At 43.4% G+C, this 15,089-nt stretch overlaps 1 protein-coding gene across 1 annotated transcript in view; it reads right to left on the reverse strand.

Annotated features, from left to right (window-relative positions):
* The window catches only part of LOC102383614 (aldehyde oxidase 3), a 105,631-nt gene that overhangs the window by 66,622 nt on the left and 23,920 nt on the right, over nucleotides 1–15,089 (reverse strand). The window contains exons 13-20 of the mRNA XM_014519219.2: nucleotides 13,024–13,133; nucleotides 10,703–10,887; nucleotides 9,904–10,066; nucleotides 8,435–8,527; nucleotides 5,042–5,211; nucleotides 3,419–3,533; nucleotides 2,091–2,210; nucleotides 1,267–1,363 (exon numbers count right to left, since the gene is read on the reverse strand). Of these exons, the coding sequence (XP_014374705.1) occupies nucleotides 1,267–1,363; nucleotides 2,091–2,210; nucleotides 3,419–3,533; nucleotides 5,042–5,211; nucleotides 8,435–8,527; nucleotides 9,904–10,066; nucleotides 10,703–10,887; nucleotides 13,024–13,133 (1,053 nt within the window). The remainder of the gene's footprint in view (nucleotides 1–1,266; nucleotides 1,364–2,090; nucleotides 2,211–3,418; nucleotides 3,534–5,041; nucleotides 5,212–8,434; nucleotides 8,528–9,903; nucleotides 10,067–10,702; nucleotides 10,888–13,023; nucleotides 13,134–15,089) is intronic.

Here is a 15,089-nt window from a genome sequence, read left to right on the forward strand (position 1 = left end):
TCATTCTCCCCCTGTACTTGGCCTTAGTGAGGCCGCAGCTGGAGTACTGTGTCCAGTTTTGGGCTCCACAATTCAAAAAGGATGTGGAGAAGCTTGAGAGAGTCCAGAGAAGAGCCACGCGCATGATCAGAGGTCAGGGAAGCAGACCCTACGATGACAGGCTGAGAGCCCTGGGGCTCTTTAGCCTGGAAAAGCGCAGGCTCAGGGGTGATCTGATGGCCACCTACAAGTTTATCAGGGGTGACCACCAGCATCTGGGGGAACGTTTGTTCACCAGAGCGCCCCAAGGGATGACGAGGTCGAATGGTCACAAACTACTTCAAGATCGTTTCAGGCTGGACATAAGGAAGAATTTCTTTACTGTCCGAGCCCCCAAGGTCTGGAACAGCCTGCCACCGGAGGTGATTCAAGCGCCTTCATTGAACACCTTCAAGATGAAACTGGATGCTTATCTTGCTGGGATCCTATGACCCCAGCTGACTTCCTGCCCTTTGGGCGGGGGGCTGGACTCAATGATCTTCCGAGGTCCCTTCCAGCCCTGATGTCTATGAAATCTATGAAAATCATATCCAGCTAATCTAATGTCCTTCTTTGACAGGTTTTCTGGCCTAATAAGGCAGGATAACAGTAAATATGTTTTATCTTGACTTTAGGATAAGGATACACTGTCCCACCAACATTTTCTTAATTGAAATTGGGAAATATGGTCTAAGTAAGCTCACTACAATGTGGGATACAGCACAACTAACTAAAAACATATGTCTAAAATGGACTTTAATGGTTTTCTGTCAAAATGGGAGAACATTTTAAGTAGGATCCAGCAAGTGGGTTCTGTCTCAGGTTCAGTTCTAGCCAGTATTTTCATTCGCAAGTTGGATGGTAGGCTAGAGAGTTAGAAGGGTCTGCAAGCACTTTAAAGGACAGAACTGAAATTGATAAATTGGGGAGATTGTCAAAAATCAACAAAATGTAATTCAATAACAAGTGGAATATGTGCTTAGAAAGGAGAAATCAGGTGCATAATACAAAAATGGGCAATAAGTGGTGAGGTAACCGGTGTGCAGAAAAGAATCCGAGGGTTTTAGTGGATCCCAAACTCAGAATGAATCAACAAGGTGACAATATGCCTTGTCTTCATCAAAACAAACTTATAATAAGTTCTGGTGGAAATGTTATGAAAAATATAGTTATTCCTGAACCACTTTCTACAAATCACACTCATTCATCAAGACTTCCCATCTCCACCCAGTGTACACAGCAATTTACCTTCAATTATTTCATCAGCTGAATTAAATCCTCTCTCAATGTTTCCTTTTTCTACTTTTTTTTCTTTTCCAATGTATGAATTGTGCCTTATTGCATCCTGCAGCAAGTAAAAAAGCCCATACAAGTCAACTGTAATACTGCATACTGTCTAGTGCTTTTCTTTTGTACAATCATTATTATCCATACAACCTCCTAGTCCTCCTCCTTGAGTGATTAGTCAGATATTAGAATCAGTGAGATAATCTTTGCAGGGTACAAACTTATTATCGTTGGTTGTTTTTTCTCTGTTTTACATTACCCTTTGCTTCCCCCCAGATTAGGAGCAGTAGCATGTGTCTCTATATGCAACATTCAAGGCTGCTGAAAATATTTCAGAGATGGATACTGCTGGATTCTGATAACCAACCAGAAGAGAACATTGGTGAAGCATGGATGCATGATGCATGGTGCCAGATCCTCAGCTAGTGTAATCTAATCTATTTCCTTACTTTGATGGAGCTACACTGATTTAGAGCAGTTGAGACGCTGGCCCGTGGAAGGATGGAACTGTGGAGTAAACATTTTTTGATATATTCCTTTACTGCGTTTTCTAGCCCTGATGTGCAAAGATCAGCCTCTGACTCAATAGACAAAAGGTGATGCCCTAAACAAAGGTATACATGCTTTCAATAAATGAAAGATATTTCTATACCGTGCAGTATAAGAAGGAACAAACTCATAGCTTCTTCAAATGAAAAAGCACCCGGTAGAGTCCTTCACACCTGGATAAGTAAATGAAAAGATTAACTCCTTCACAAGACATGGTAGAGAAGATGAATTCTTACCTCAATGGTCAGAATTGGCTCCAGTTCTTCATACTGTATCTTCACTTTTTCAGCCCCTCTTTTTGCCTGAATATCTGACTCTGCAACTACAGCGCAGATAATCTGACCCACACAAATCACCTGCAACACACCCAACACATAGCACCTGGTGAACACACTGGGCTGATTATATTTTGTGCAGTGAGCATATCTTGGGGAGAGGGGGTCATGTCCAGACATTGCATACACTACGCTACACTACACTCCACTCCACTCCTTCAGGAATTTGTCCAAGTGCAAGCTAAATTTTTTTAGATGGGATGTGCTGTTGGCATCTATTGTCTTTCCCTTACAGCACCTTGAGCACTAAAAATGCCACTGATGTCTATATGGCCTTGACTCGAGCAGGAATCTTCCCCAATTCCATTCACTGGTGGGCAGCTTACCCTGATATGAGCAAATGTACAACCTCCACCAGTGCAAATCACTTTTCTGGTCTGTACTAGGGGTTTGTACTCATGCAGCTCCATCAAGGTTGGACTACTGATAACTGCAATCAGATCAAGCTCATAAAGCAGACACAGTCCCGTGCTTCGGAGGGAGGGAGAACTGAGGTGCATCAAGCTGGTGACTAGAGGAAAAGATGATGTGAGGGGGTGATAGAGAGGGATGAGGACACAACAGCAAGGAAGAGGGAAAGGAAAAGAGGTCAGAGTTGACTGGAAAGAAACAGAAATGCAGCTGAGAAGAAATTGAAAACATAAAAGGAGGCAACACAAGACATCCTGAAGACAAATAAGTTCTATCTAAATATTACTCAATGGTGGAGACAGACCCAGGCCAGAGGAATTCTGCACTGGGGATGCTGGCCACAGGCAGGCCAGACACTTGGCTCTTCAGCTAGCAAACTAGGGAACACAGCTTGTGCTGTAGTGTGTTCCCGCATGGGATATGTTCAAGGTCTGCCCGGGCTTTACAGTCAATTTAATTTTATTTTTGAAGAGCATGGATCTTCCTTATTTTATTTCTTTCTCACCTGCATATGTCTCATTCCACAGCCATTCTCCATTTTTCACGGAGGCTTTGCTGTGGTAGTCACAACCACTATTCACTGAATCAGTTATAAAAGGGTGCTGCAGAATGCCTAAAAGCATCCTTCCCTGGCCTTATGCCCCACACATTGGAAGTCCTGTACAGGCCCTGCCTGGCTCCTGTTGGACTAAAGTCTACTGAATTCATTTTCAGAGCAGTTTCATAGTCAGCAAACCACTTGCAAAATGGGTAAACTTCCTTCTTCATAACAAACCAGAGTTATTTCAAACCGGATCTTAGCTGGAAGCAATAAGTACCTCTTCTCCTGCAAATGCTTTCTCATTTTTAGTGCCATTTTCCCCTGGAACATCGCTAGCTGTTACCACATCAACCACTCCTGGCACTTTGAAGGCCTCTGATGCATCAATTGATCTGGAAAGAAGAATATGAGTTGCAGTGCCACCGGGGGTGTTTATGGGAGTGCACTAGTGTACTCCAATACAAGTGGTTCCAAAGGCAGAAAAAAACCAGTCCTTTTTTGTATTGCCACCAAACTGCTTCATATTGGGAGATGCATGGAAACATATTGTGGAAAAATTATCAACTGCTGTTATGAAGTATTTTAAAGAGGGTACAGGGAGAGGAATAGGTCAGGGGAGGGGAGAAAGTCAAGGACTGGCATAAAATAGCTCTGAAAAATTCTAGTCACTGTATATTAATGTTTCTAAATTCTCAGTATCTCAGTATATACTTTCTCCATTCCCCTTGTGTGTTAATGGCTCCATTCATTCAGAACAGACTCTCCCAGAGGAAGATGCACTAGGGCACTTGCACCCCACTTCCTGATTCCTGTTCCACCTCAAGTTTAAAACCAGCTGCCTGGCAGTGGCAGCAACTTGTACAGTGTCACAGTGCTGAGGGAATCACTTGACTTAATGGTTCGTTATAATCTACCTGATTCCATCTAACCTCTTCATTCCACAGGTGTTAATGACCCTCTTTCTTTTTTAATGGTGTTGAAGTTCCACCAATCAAGCTATCCCTTGTTCTGCAATTCTGCTGCCTGTTAGCTGTTCCTGGAAATGAAGCTCCCATTTCACAGCCTTGCAGACTGTTTTTCACTCATTCCAGTAAAGTTGTATCAGTTTTTGCATCAATCTCAAACTGAATAATTCAGCCCTAAGCCCCAAGCATATTAGTAAAGCTTCTGGTTTATTTTTAACTGGAGAAAAATATGTGTTGGTTTATATGTGAATATGCACCTCACCATCTGCGCCCCTCTTTTCAAAATTCTAGATCCACCCTTGGACTTCCCTGATGTATCTGCCAACACCTGACACACTTGCCAAAGAAATCCTTATCTCATGATGTTAGTCAGCCCAAGGGATGGTAGCAGAACAGTCCTTATGTGCTTGTGTTTGTGTATAGCTTACAATAGAAATGCTCAGGGTTAAGACACATTTTTCTGCTTTTGTGCAGTGCCAAGCCAAAGTGCCCCCTCATCCTGCAGTGTATATATTACACAGCATTAATAATAGAAAGTTCTGAAATGCGGCTCCACATTACCAGTAGGTAATTATTTCATAATGCAAGCAAGCCAATACATTTACCAGCCCTGGAGGGAAACATTCTGGAAAATCAGGAGGTGATCAACACTTGACTGAGGAGCTGAAAGGAGAAGCATCTACAAGTACCTGTCACTAAGTATATGTTTTTCTGCTTTACATAATATTACCCAAGTTTAAAAGAATTAGCAGCTAATCCTCCCCAGTTTGTGCATGAATTGCTTTTTCAGGCACCTCTTTGTTCCTGGATTTCTTCTGTACCCTGCTGTACTTCAGGTCTGGCTCAGTAAAACCAATGAATACATTCAATTAGAAAGACCTGAATCTGTTATGACTTCTACTGGGACCCTTTTGTTGCAGCTTTCATTTACTTACACAATCTTTGCATGCGCTTTTGAACTTTTGACCACGGCCAAAGAGAGCTCTCCGTCTACAGGATGCATGTCATCACAGTAGACAGCTTCACCTGTGGCATGTTTAACTCCAGACTGGTGCATGATAGGATGTCCCACTGGATCCTGGGGTGGCTGTCCTGGATCTACATCCTGTTTAAGAAAAACATGTTATTCTAGAGTCACAACACTAACTACAGAAAGCCTCTTTTACTAATACCTTCTGAACTCATTTGGCCAGTGCTAGAGCATGTCCTTAAACCCATGCGGAAACCACTTAGATTTTGGGGCTTGATCATAAATAGATATTGACTCAAAACCAACGTTCCAAGTAGTAATTTCACTTCTATTGTTTGTATTTAGGGTTGGCAAGATTCGATTTTTATTAGTAAATGTTGATAAACATTGATTTTGCATCACAGACTGACAAAGAAATATTTTCACTGTTAATAATCAAAATTTATAGAAAGGGGATGTAAGAAATTTGATGACTGATGGAGTGTGTGATGACAGGGAGAGCAGTCTTACAGAACCATGCTGACTGTAGGCTGTATTGCAACTCCCAGAAACCCCAGGAGACTGGGAACAAAGGATGAGGAAGTGACAAGTAGATGAGCATCGCTGAGGCTGATGGCAGCTCCACTGCTTAGCTGGCAGGAGTCCTACAGTAGTTATTAGGGCTGTCAATTAAGTGCAGTTAACGTGTGTGATTTACGTGTTAATCAATTCTTGAGTTAATTTTTTTAAATGCATTAATTGCGCACGTGGTTTTGAAGCCCATGCCCAGGCTCCACTCCGTTGCCTCCAGGCCACCCAGCAGGGCAGCAGTGGCAGCACAGAAGACCGCAGGGCAGTGTGGGCAGCTGCAGCCGTGGGGTGGGGTGGGGGTGCACAGACACACATGAGCAGCCACAACCTGCACATTGTGTGTAAAGCAGTGCTGCATTGCAAAGTCTATGGAGTGTTAGGGTCGGGGGCAGACCAAGGGCCCCATGGTGAGGGAGGGAGTGGGGCAGAGGCAGGGGCAGGTGCTGGAGTGAATAGGGGTTTGGGGCTGGGGCAGGTCATGGGACTGAGCTGTGGAAGGTTCATCCAGAGGTGCAGGAAGTGAGGCATGGCTTCCTGCTGCTGTGTGCACCACTGGAGGAAGCATGGGGGGCATGCGCCCCCCTGGATTTGTGCATGGGGCAGAGGTTTGCTGGCTGCTGGAGGCTGGGACTCTGAGCCCTGCTGCCTTTGCCTGGGGAGCTGTGTGCTGGCTGTGCCATGTGTCCCCTGTTCGCCTGGTGGTGGGAGGCATAACATGGCATTGTGCATCTCCCAGGGCAAAAGCAGCAGGGCGCAGAGCCCCAGGCCACAGTGGGCAGCCCATCTCCACCCCATGCACAAATCCGGTGGGAACATGCCCTCCATGCCTCTCCCGGGGCTGTATGCAGTGGCAGGGAGCCACCCCCACGCATCCCTGGACAAGCTGCTCACAGCTCCATCCCACAACCTGCCCTGGCCCTGGGTCCCATTCACCCTAGCGCCTGTACCTGCCCCAGTCTCTCCCTCACCATGGGGGGGGGCCTCAATCTGCCCCCCTGCCCCTTACGTTTCCCCACCCTCTCCCCTCCACAGACTTACTGGCATGGTGCTGCCTGTGTGTGCTTACCCCTCACTCCCAAGCCATACCACCCCCCAGCCATACAAAGTACCTGCATAATTTTGAGTATTTCTGCACATAATTTTGATTTTTTATCTGTGCATTTAAAATTGCAATTAATTGCAATTAATTTTTTTAATTGCACAAGTAATCATGATCAAGTCTTTAAATCATTTGACAGCCCTAGTAGCTATGTTTGTCAGAGCTGTTAAACTGCACTATAATAATAGTATATTGTCCTTAATAAATTCTGTCCCCCATACCGCTAATTTTAAGCAATCCTGAAAAAAAAAAAAAAAAAATCAATAAAACTGAAATAAATTCTTAAAAAATAAACATCAATATTATTTATTGAAATTATTAGAAAATAAAAATCAAATTCTGCCAAGCCTATTTGTATTACACTGTCACTTTAGGGCTCCAGCTGAGATCTCATCTCCAAAGTGCTAGGCACTTTTCATAGGCAGCTCTTTCTCTGAAGAGACTGTAATTTAAATAGACAAGACCAGGAATAGCACAGGATAGATAAAGGGGGTATCTATCCTGCTTCTGAAGCACTCCTGAGAGTGCTACTGAGCAGCATGCCATCAGTTAGCTCTTCCCTCTCCTCAAATGCCAAATTTACAAAGGAGATAGTGAAGCTGCTCACCCACTCCCTCTTGACTTCTATATCTCCAGTGGTCTTAAGAGGGACTTTGGAGGTGCTCTGAGGACTGCTTCATTGCCCTATTTCTGGGTTTGTTCTTGGCATCACTCTCAGGAGCCATGGGATCAGCACGGATATGCCTAAAATGGCTTGTCCAAATCCACAGAGCATGCTGATGGATAAATTGGAAATAGAGCAAAAGTCTTCTTTGTTCTCCCTGCCCAGTTCCCTAGCGAATAGAGTGCGTTTCCTTTTGTACCATCCATCTTGAAGTAGATTTTGTACAAATTTGATATCACATCTTGTTTCAACAACCTAAAATTGAGCTATGTTTTATTCATAGTTTATATAAAGAAGGCATCTGAAACTAGAGCTGATTGCTCTACTCCAGCCCAGTGTATCTTCATGAAGGACGCTGGCAAATACATATTTTGGCTTGTACAGGCTGGCCTACTGAAAATGTTCTCATCCAGGTTTCTGCTAAGTGGATGTCTGTCAATATTCTTTTTTCCCATTTCAAATAGAACCATAAATTAGTTGCACTACCAATGTGCTTAGTTGGAAAAAAGCTTGGGTGCCCTCTGCTGTTCCCACTCACACTACACTTCATATTTGCTTCAAACAACTCTATATCAGGTTCTCTCTACAGAAAACTGTATTTTTACTAAATAAAAATTGTCTTGGAAATAATCTGTTTTCCTAAAATAGTATTCAACATCTATTTTAAAAAACACAAACTAAATGTTTTCTGACATTTCTGCATTGCTGAAAAATGCTGAAATTTTCAGCTATTAAGAGTTTTCAGTCTGCCTAAAAACACGGGATATTCTGGTAATTTTTTTGTGAGAATAAAACATTTTTTTTTGTTGAAATTGACTTCTGAAAAGTATATTTCCAACAAGTGCACATTTGAGTTTATAGTTTTTGACAGAGAAAACTTTTACCTGAGGAAAGATAGAGATACACTACAGTAAATGGACATTCAGGATGAAAAACCAGAGGGCATAACAGTCATTAAGAAAGACAGCATGTGGCAGCTGAAATTCATGCCTGGCATAGTTTGCTATGAAAACAGTGTCACTGACCTGGTATACTTGTCTTCCCTGGGGAGGTCTGCATTCAAAGTTTCTGAGGGCACTCATGTATTTCTTCGGCAGGTCAGGATACTTTGATGGGTCCTGAAAGGAAGGCAATTGTATGATACTGATGTCAGATAAGTATTTTTAAAGCTAAGATTTCCATTTTCCAGTTATGAAAAAAATGAACGTTAAAAAAGTAGAGATCTCCCATTTGCTCCCCCAGCTTGGACACCAGCTCTTCAATGAAATATCTCTGAGTTGGAACGGCATTCTGCACCTGACAGCAACAACCACCCTATTCCGCTACACTTTTCCTTGCCATGTAAGCACCTTTTAAAGTGATGGGAGAGTTATGCAAATAACAGATAATGCTTAAAGGACCATGGGTGACCCAGGATCAAAGACACAACCCATTGCCATCAAAAATCCAGGCTGTTCAAATGTTAGCGTTCAAGATAGGGATTAAGGGATGTAGGTGAAGAGAATGACATGGTTAGGACTGAATTAGGAAAACAGGCAAAGAAACACTGACCATGTCCAACGGCATTCACATTTCAGGTTCAAATGAAATCTTATGGGCTTACATTTGACTTATCTTCCGAGCTTTTGAACTCCTGAATATTTTGTTGCACCCTGCTGCATCATTGGTCTGGGTCCTTCTCTAAACTACCTTCTAAGGGTTTGATGTGGCTGTATGAGCTGCCCCCATACCCACCAATTTCAGACCATTTCACCATGTTATGTTTATACTCTCTGGGTGCATCTACACATGACTTGGACTGTGCAGTTATTACTGTGCAGTCATTTAGTACTTGCTTAACTGCTGTTACTGCACAGTCCCGGCACTACATAGGTTGTTTTTGATGCTACTATGCAGTAGCTCATCTGTCTGTTAGTTTAGGGTTTTATATTGCTGCCTGTCACCACAGAACCTGAGTTCTCACTCCACAAAATCACCAGCAATAACAGTCCTTAGTGAAGTTCACAGGGCCTTTGGCATTTCTCCCTTTTCAGAGTCATGGTACACATTTTATTTAAAGTTTTAACCTAGATCTTATCTATTTTTGGTGAGGTTCATAGGGATTTATTGGTGGAGCTGTCAGAGTCATGGCATCTATAAATACATGGCTGTAACACTGATGGTTAAATGTATTCTGGGGCAACAGAAGAACTGTTCTGATTCTGAAACCATATTAAGCTTTAACTATACAATAACATGGTTTGCTACAGAAGACAGGTAACAGCACAATCACCACTTAGTAAGGGACTGACCTACCCAGGTAGCCAGGTAATCTGCATCAATTAGCATGGTATCTGAACCCGTATAGTAAGGTTTTTTGGAAAAATATTTTATTGGACCAAATGTTTAGTTGGGAGATATATTAGATAAGTTTTCAGGCACAAAGTGCCCTTTTTGAGGTCCAATCCCACATATAAAAAGTCAGTTCACCAATCTCCCTGAGGAAATCACTTACCATCATCTTTAAACCATGCAACACTTCCAGGTAGAATTTGAAAAGGAAGCTGACAAGCAGAGTTCTTCTGTATTCCACCTTCCCACCTGGAGCTGAGGGGGAGAGAAAAATTTCGCCAAGCACCAGTCTGCAAGCTTCACCCAGCATCTGCTCATTCCATTGCCTGGGAGATAAACAGACACGTATGCATGTGCAGAGATAAGCAAGCATGTTAAGAAAAGTTTAATTCGTACGGGCCTGATGTTGTTGCCCTTTTGGATTTGGTAGAAACTACATGCCTGTGAAGACTGTAACAGTTAACTTGTTAACTGAGTGACGAAATTTGCTGCCAGCTAATAGGCTCATGTTACTAGTCTGTTACGAATGAAGATGGTTGACATTTTTATTCCAACCATTCCAACATGTATCCCAATGAAATCTGGCCAGCACAGACAGTCTTTCTTCACTGGGAAAAGCAAACAGTGCTTTTACCGGCATCCTGCTTGGTTGATCCACCAGGAAAGGAGAACACTATCTTATGTTTGGGGCTCCATAGACCCCCTGGAAGAGAGTGCCAGGCACTAGGCTGTATTAATGCATTCCTGGGCACCTTGGATACTCCCACTACATTGTCATTGGTGCTTACTTTCTGGAGAGGGTTAGCCAGTTGTGAACCATTGCCCCAGTGGAGGTTGTGCAAGAACTGTACAAAGCTGAGTTCTGCATCTGGATCTCCACCATGCCAGATCTGGATATCTGGCAGAGTCTTGGCTTCACAGAGCCTACAGTATTGTATGTCAGAGTTGTACTAAGTCAGTACCTCCTGATGAGCTTCTGGCAGGATTTCTTTGCACTGACTGTGGTAGAGCCAATGCCTCCATAAAGAATGTTCAGGTCCATAATGATATTTGTGCCTGGTTTGAAAAGCACTCTCATTGCAGAATTCACAATCGACAAGGCGTTCTTCCGGCGCTCTGCCTGTCGGAAGGCTGACACAAAGTCATCCTGAGCAAAAGAGAATTTAACAGAGAGAAATTCCATCACTGGCAGATATTAATCCTCTTAAAAGGAAAATAACCCATGACTTTGGGTCTTCATTAGCTCCGCTTGGTGCAAAGAAACAGAAGTTGCTAAACCCATATGGTGACTTAGTTATGTTTCTGTATATCTTTCACATAGTACCAGTGAAGGGCTGACTTGCCCAAGGGAAATGTATCCAAGGCTCACCTACTTATATGTTGACATGCCAAACCACAGCTTTCCCCAGTGGTTTAAGGTGCTGTCAGAAGCACCCCCTCTGAAGTGCTGGGCAAACAGTATTGGCCCAAGTCACTTATAATATGGCTGGTACATTAATGTTACTTAAGTGGCTTCCAGCACTGGAACAGGTTGCAGCATGGTGCCAAAGGACCATGTTAACTGAAGAATTTTTTCAACAAGAAAAGGTTTATATTTCATGCTACACAGCTGGAGAGGAGAGCGGGAGCTGTTGGAAGTAACTGGATATTCCACAGTCAATTCTGATGCCAAAGCCTCGGAAGTGTGGCTTAAAACCATGCCCTTTCCAGAGACAGACAGGTCCAGACTAGAACTCCAGATCTGAAGAATTTTAGAGCTTCTGAAATATGGATCTAAGGTTTAGGTGCTTCATGATCAGTGTATGGGACTCAGACGCAGCCCTCTGAATTTTTCATTTCCACATGATATTTGAAACTCACAGTAGTTGTATTCCCACCCACAAACTAACATCCCTCACTTACTTTGTTTTCTTGGACATATCCTGATCACCTTGCACATACCCAGCTGTGCCCTACATGGTGATTTTCATGAGAATGACCCCAAGAAATAGCTTTGGATCAATTTTTCTATGATGAACGTCCTTCCTATTGTTTCAGATTTTGCACAGGTTAAGCCATATTTCTTCAAACTCCCTGTAACAGGGAACTCTAGCCCTGTTACTAAGAGGCGGGGCTGCCCCTTTAAGACCTGGGGCTACAGGAACCCCAAGCACCAGGAGGGTAGGGGTTAATAACCCAACCACCTGGACTGGCCAGCTGACGGGAAGAAGGCAGGGCCCTGGGCACATATAAACCCCAGGGCTGGGGCTAGAGAATTCATTTTCTGGCAGGAGCCAAGACAGAAGGAGCTCTTATAGAGGAAGCTAACTGGAAATGCCTGACTGCCTGTTCTGCATCTGGTAGGATAAAGGGGCTATAGGAGCTCATAAGTACTGGTGGTGGGGGGTGGCCCAGTAAAGTGAGAGAGAAGCTTGTCTCCTAAAAGGGGTTAGGTTAGGCTTGTAGGACTTCTATTATGTTATAGCTCAGGGGCTCATATTTATGTTATTGTTTGTCTGGTGGACTGGGCTGAGGCTATTTGGGGAGGAGGACGCCTCAGTGGGGCACACTACTGTGCAAAGCCCCAGTGCCAGGCAGGCACAGTGACGGGGGTGATCCAGACCTCAGTGCCAGGGGGGCACAGTACCAGGTGGTGCAGAGACAGGGGGCAGACCCCAGTGCTGGGAGGCACCACAACAGTGAGTGGACCAACCCAATGCCCTAGGGCCTAGGTTGACATTTATACCACCTGCAAGGCATGGGCCACCATGTAGGGGAAGGTTGGAGTGGTGGATAGCAACCCCTAGCATTGGGGTATTAAATAGGCAGCCTCCCACCTAAGTACCATCATAACTATTGTTCCATCAAGGTGTGGCAGGAAAGATAGGTTGGCATATATCCCAGAGACAGAGGGTCAGGCCTCTGTTAGACAGGCATGGGGATGGACCCGTCACACTCCCCAAAGGCATTTATCACATGAGTCAGGCCTACTGGGAGTCCTACTAGTGCCTTGAATGGGCTTTGAAGCTGGTCCTTCAGGCCCCACTGGAATTTTGTGCATACTCACATAAAATGCTAATACTATCTGTCCATGTCTGGGGAGGATCCTGCAAGCCTTCTTTCACAGGAGGAGTCCTTGGGCATGTGGGTAATTGCAAAGGCAGTGTTTGACTCAATGTTTGCAGGGCCTGGCCACAAAGAGCTCTGGTACTGAAGTTCTTACAGTACATATGGATATGATTAAGGTAGTGTAACACTGTGCACATGGATAAAAACAGCCCAGGGAGGAAATTAGAACCTTTACCTTCTTAGAGTATGGGATGAGAACTGACACTATAACCTCGTTTGGCTTAATGTCTGCATTTTCACAACCAGAAAGAAAGTCATCAGTTAAAGGAATCTGCCGTTTTCCATCTGTTGGAAAAAAGTGTAGGTTGTCAGAGAACATGGAGAGAGAAACAATGTCTTTGCTTTGCAGATTCAAAATTAATCCAAACCTGTGAACCAAAACAGACTAGAGATGACCTGCATCAATACCCCAGCATTTCAGGATCTAGGACTGATGCCCACACTGCAGAAGCTTTTCCAGGAATATCAAAATAAAGCTTCCCAAAGAGAAAAAGGAGTCAAATGGGCAATAAATGCTGCTCACAGTGAGCAATTTCATGGGACCTGAAGTCAAAGGAGTGTGAGCTACACAATGTAGGATTGGAAAAGTCCTCAGGGTACACAGACTTGTTGCATTTTCCCTGTCAAGCACCATGCTGCTATAATTCTATGCTAAAGTTCAGTTATGCTGCTATAGTAACACTAACAGTACTGAATAGTAGACACGATGGAGGGAGGGATTGCTGATTTTTTTTTTCTTGCTCCTAAGAGGCAGAGAGATCAATAATGTATGTATTTTTCTAGTTCTCTTCTTGCTCAAAAGCTTTTAGGCAAAAAAAAAAACCCAACACCCCAAAATGAAAACAAGACACAAAAGCAATATAAGCTTGGAGGCAGAATTTATCCACCTTTTTAATACGAAATAATTATTCTGGAACACATTTGATTCAAAACTGCTACTAATTACTGGCATGTGATCAATATGAGAAGTAGGAGCTGATTTTCAAAGTTGTTTTACCTGCTCCCCATCCCAACTCCTCAGTGACTTTGGTGAGAATTGTGGGTACTCGGAGCTTTCTAAGAAAATGGAGCATAGGTTTCTCAAGATGAGTGAGAAACTAGCGTGATAAGCAAGCAATGACAGTGTCTAGGAATCTGCAAGCTAAAGCTAAGCTAGGCTGGCATGTGCAGAACTGTGGGAGGCTGACACCAGATGGCTGCCTTTCTCTTCTCTGCCTCTCCAGCTCACTTTCAAGAGATTGCCAATTTGGTTTCCTACTGCACTATGCAGCAGAAAAAATCATAGCAGCCTGTGTGATAATGTTTTTTTGTCAGTGACAATCATAGGAAAGTACCAGAATCATTTTCTTCTGCATCTGTTGACATGAATCAAACACAGCTCTATCAGTTAGACCCCCACCACCTGTACCAGCGACTGTCATTCTGTGCTGTCATATTGAATGAAATAGTTTGAATGTTTGTAATAGTTGCCCATTAGCCAGTTTAGGAAGAAGACAAGATTTATCTCCTTATCTAGGCCATTGTTTTGGTCTACGTGTAAAAGGTCCTGACTTTGCTCAAAGTCTTAACTCTTGAATTTTATCTTTAGAGGCCTTTAAACAAAGAGAACCTAAAAATGACCCTTAAGCAAATATCCCAAGTTCTGAGACATCAAACCCTAGAGCCTTTAAAAAAAAAAAAAAAAATTGGAAAGAAAAGGTCACTTGCAGTGGTATGGAAGTTCCCCAAAGTAATTAAAATGATCAACAAAAGAAACTAATTACCAAGCAAAAAGAGTGTGTTAAGTAAGATCCGAGCCCAAATTTGGGAGTAATGACAGGTTTGGGTAGGAGGGGCCCAGGACGGCAACTCACTCAATAAAAACTGTAACCTACTCTCCCAAATTGGAGGTAATCTCACTTGCAGAACAACGAAGAAAGAATCGCAAGTGTAGACCGGATCAGACTGATCACCTGAACCACCCTCTCCGTGAACACGAATCTCTTAGTTCACGCTGAAGCCGCGGAGCACCCGAAAGGGACTGAAGGAAGGGGACTTAGTCCTATCACTGCTGAGGCCAGCCCATTGAATTGTATTGCTGAGGCGAGCCCATTGAACCGTACTACTGAGGCCAACCCATTAAATTGTACTACTGAGGAATGAAACCATATTTAGGTGTTTGGCTTCTCAGAATTCTAGGATTGTAAGTATATTATGAAAATAATAGTATCGATTCAAATTTAACTTTTAGTTGTAATTGTA

The sequence above is a fragment of the Alligator sinensis genome, unplaced genomic scaffold (assembly GCF_000455745.1).
Source record: "Alligator sinensis unplaced genomic scaffold, ASM45574v1 scaffold566_1, whole genome shotgun sequence".
Lineage (NCBI taxonomy): Eukaryota > Metazoa > Chordata > Crocodylia > Alligatoridae > Alligator > Alligator sinensis.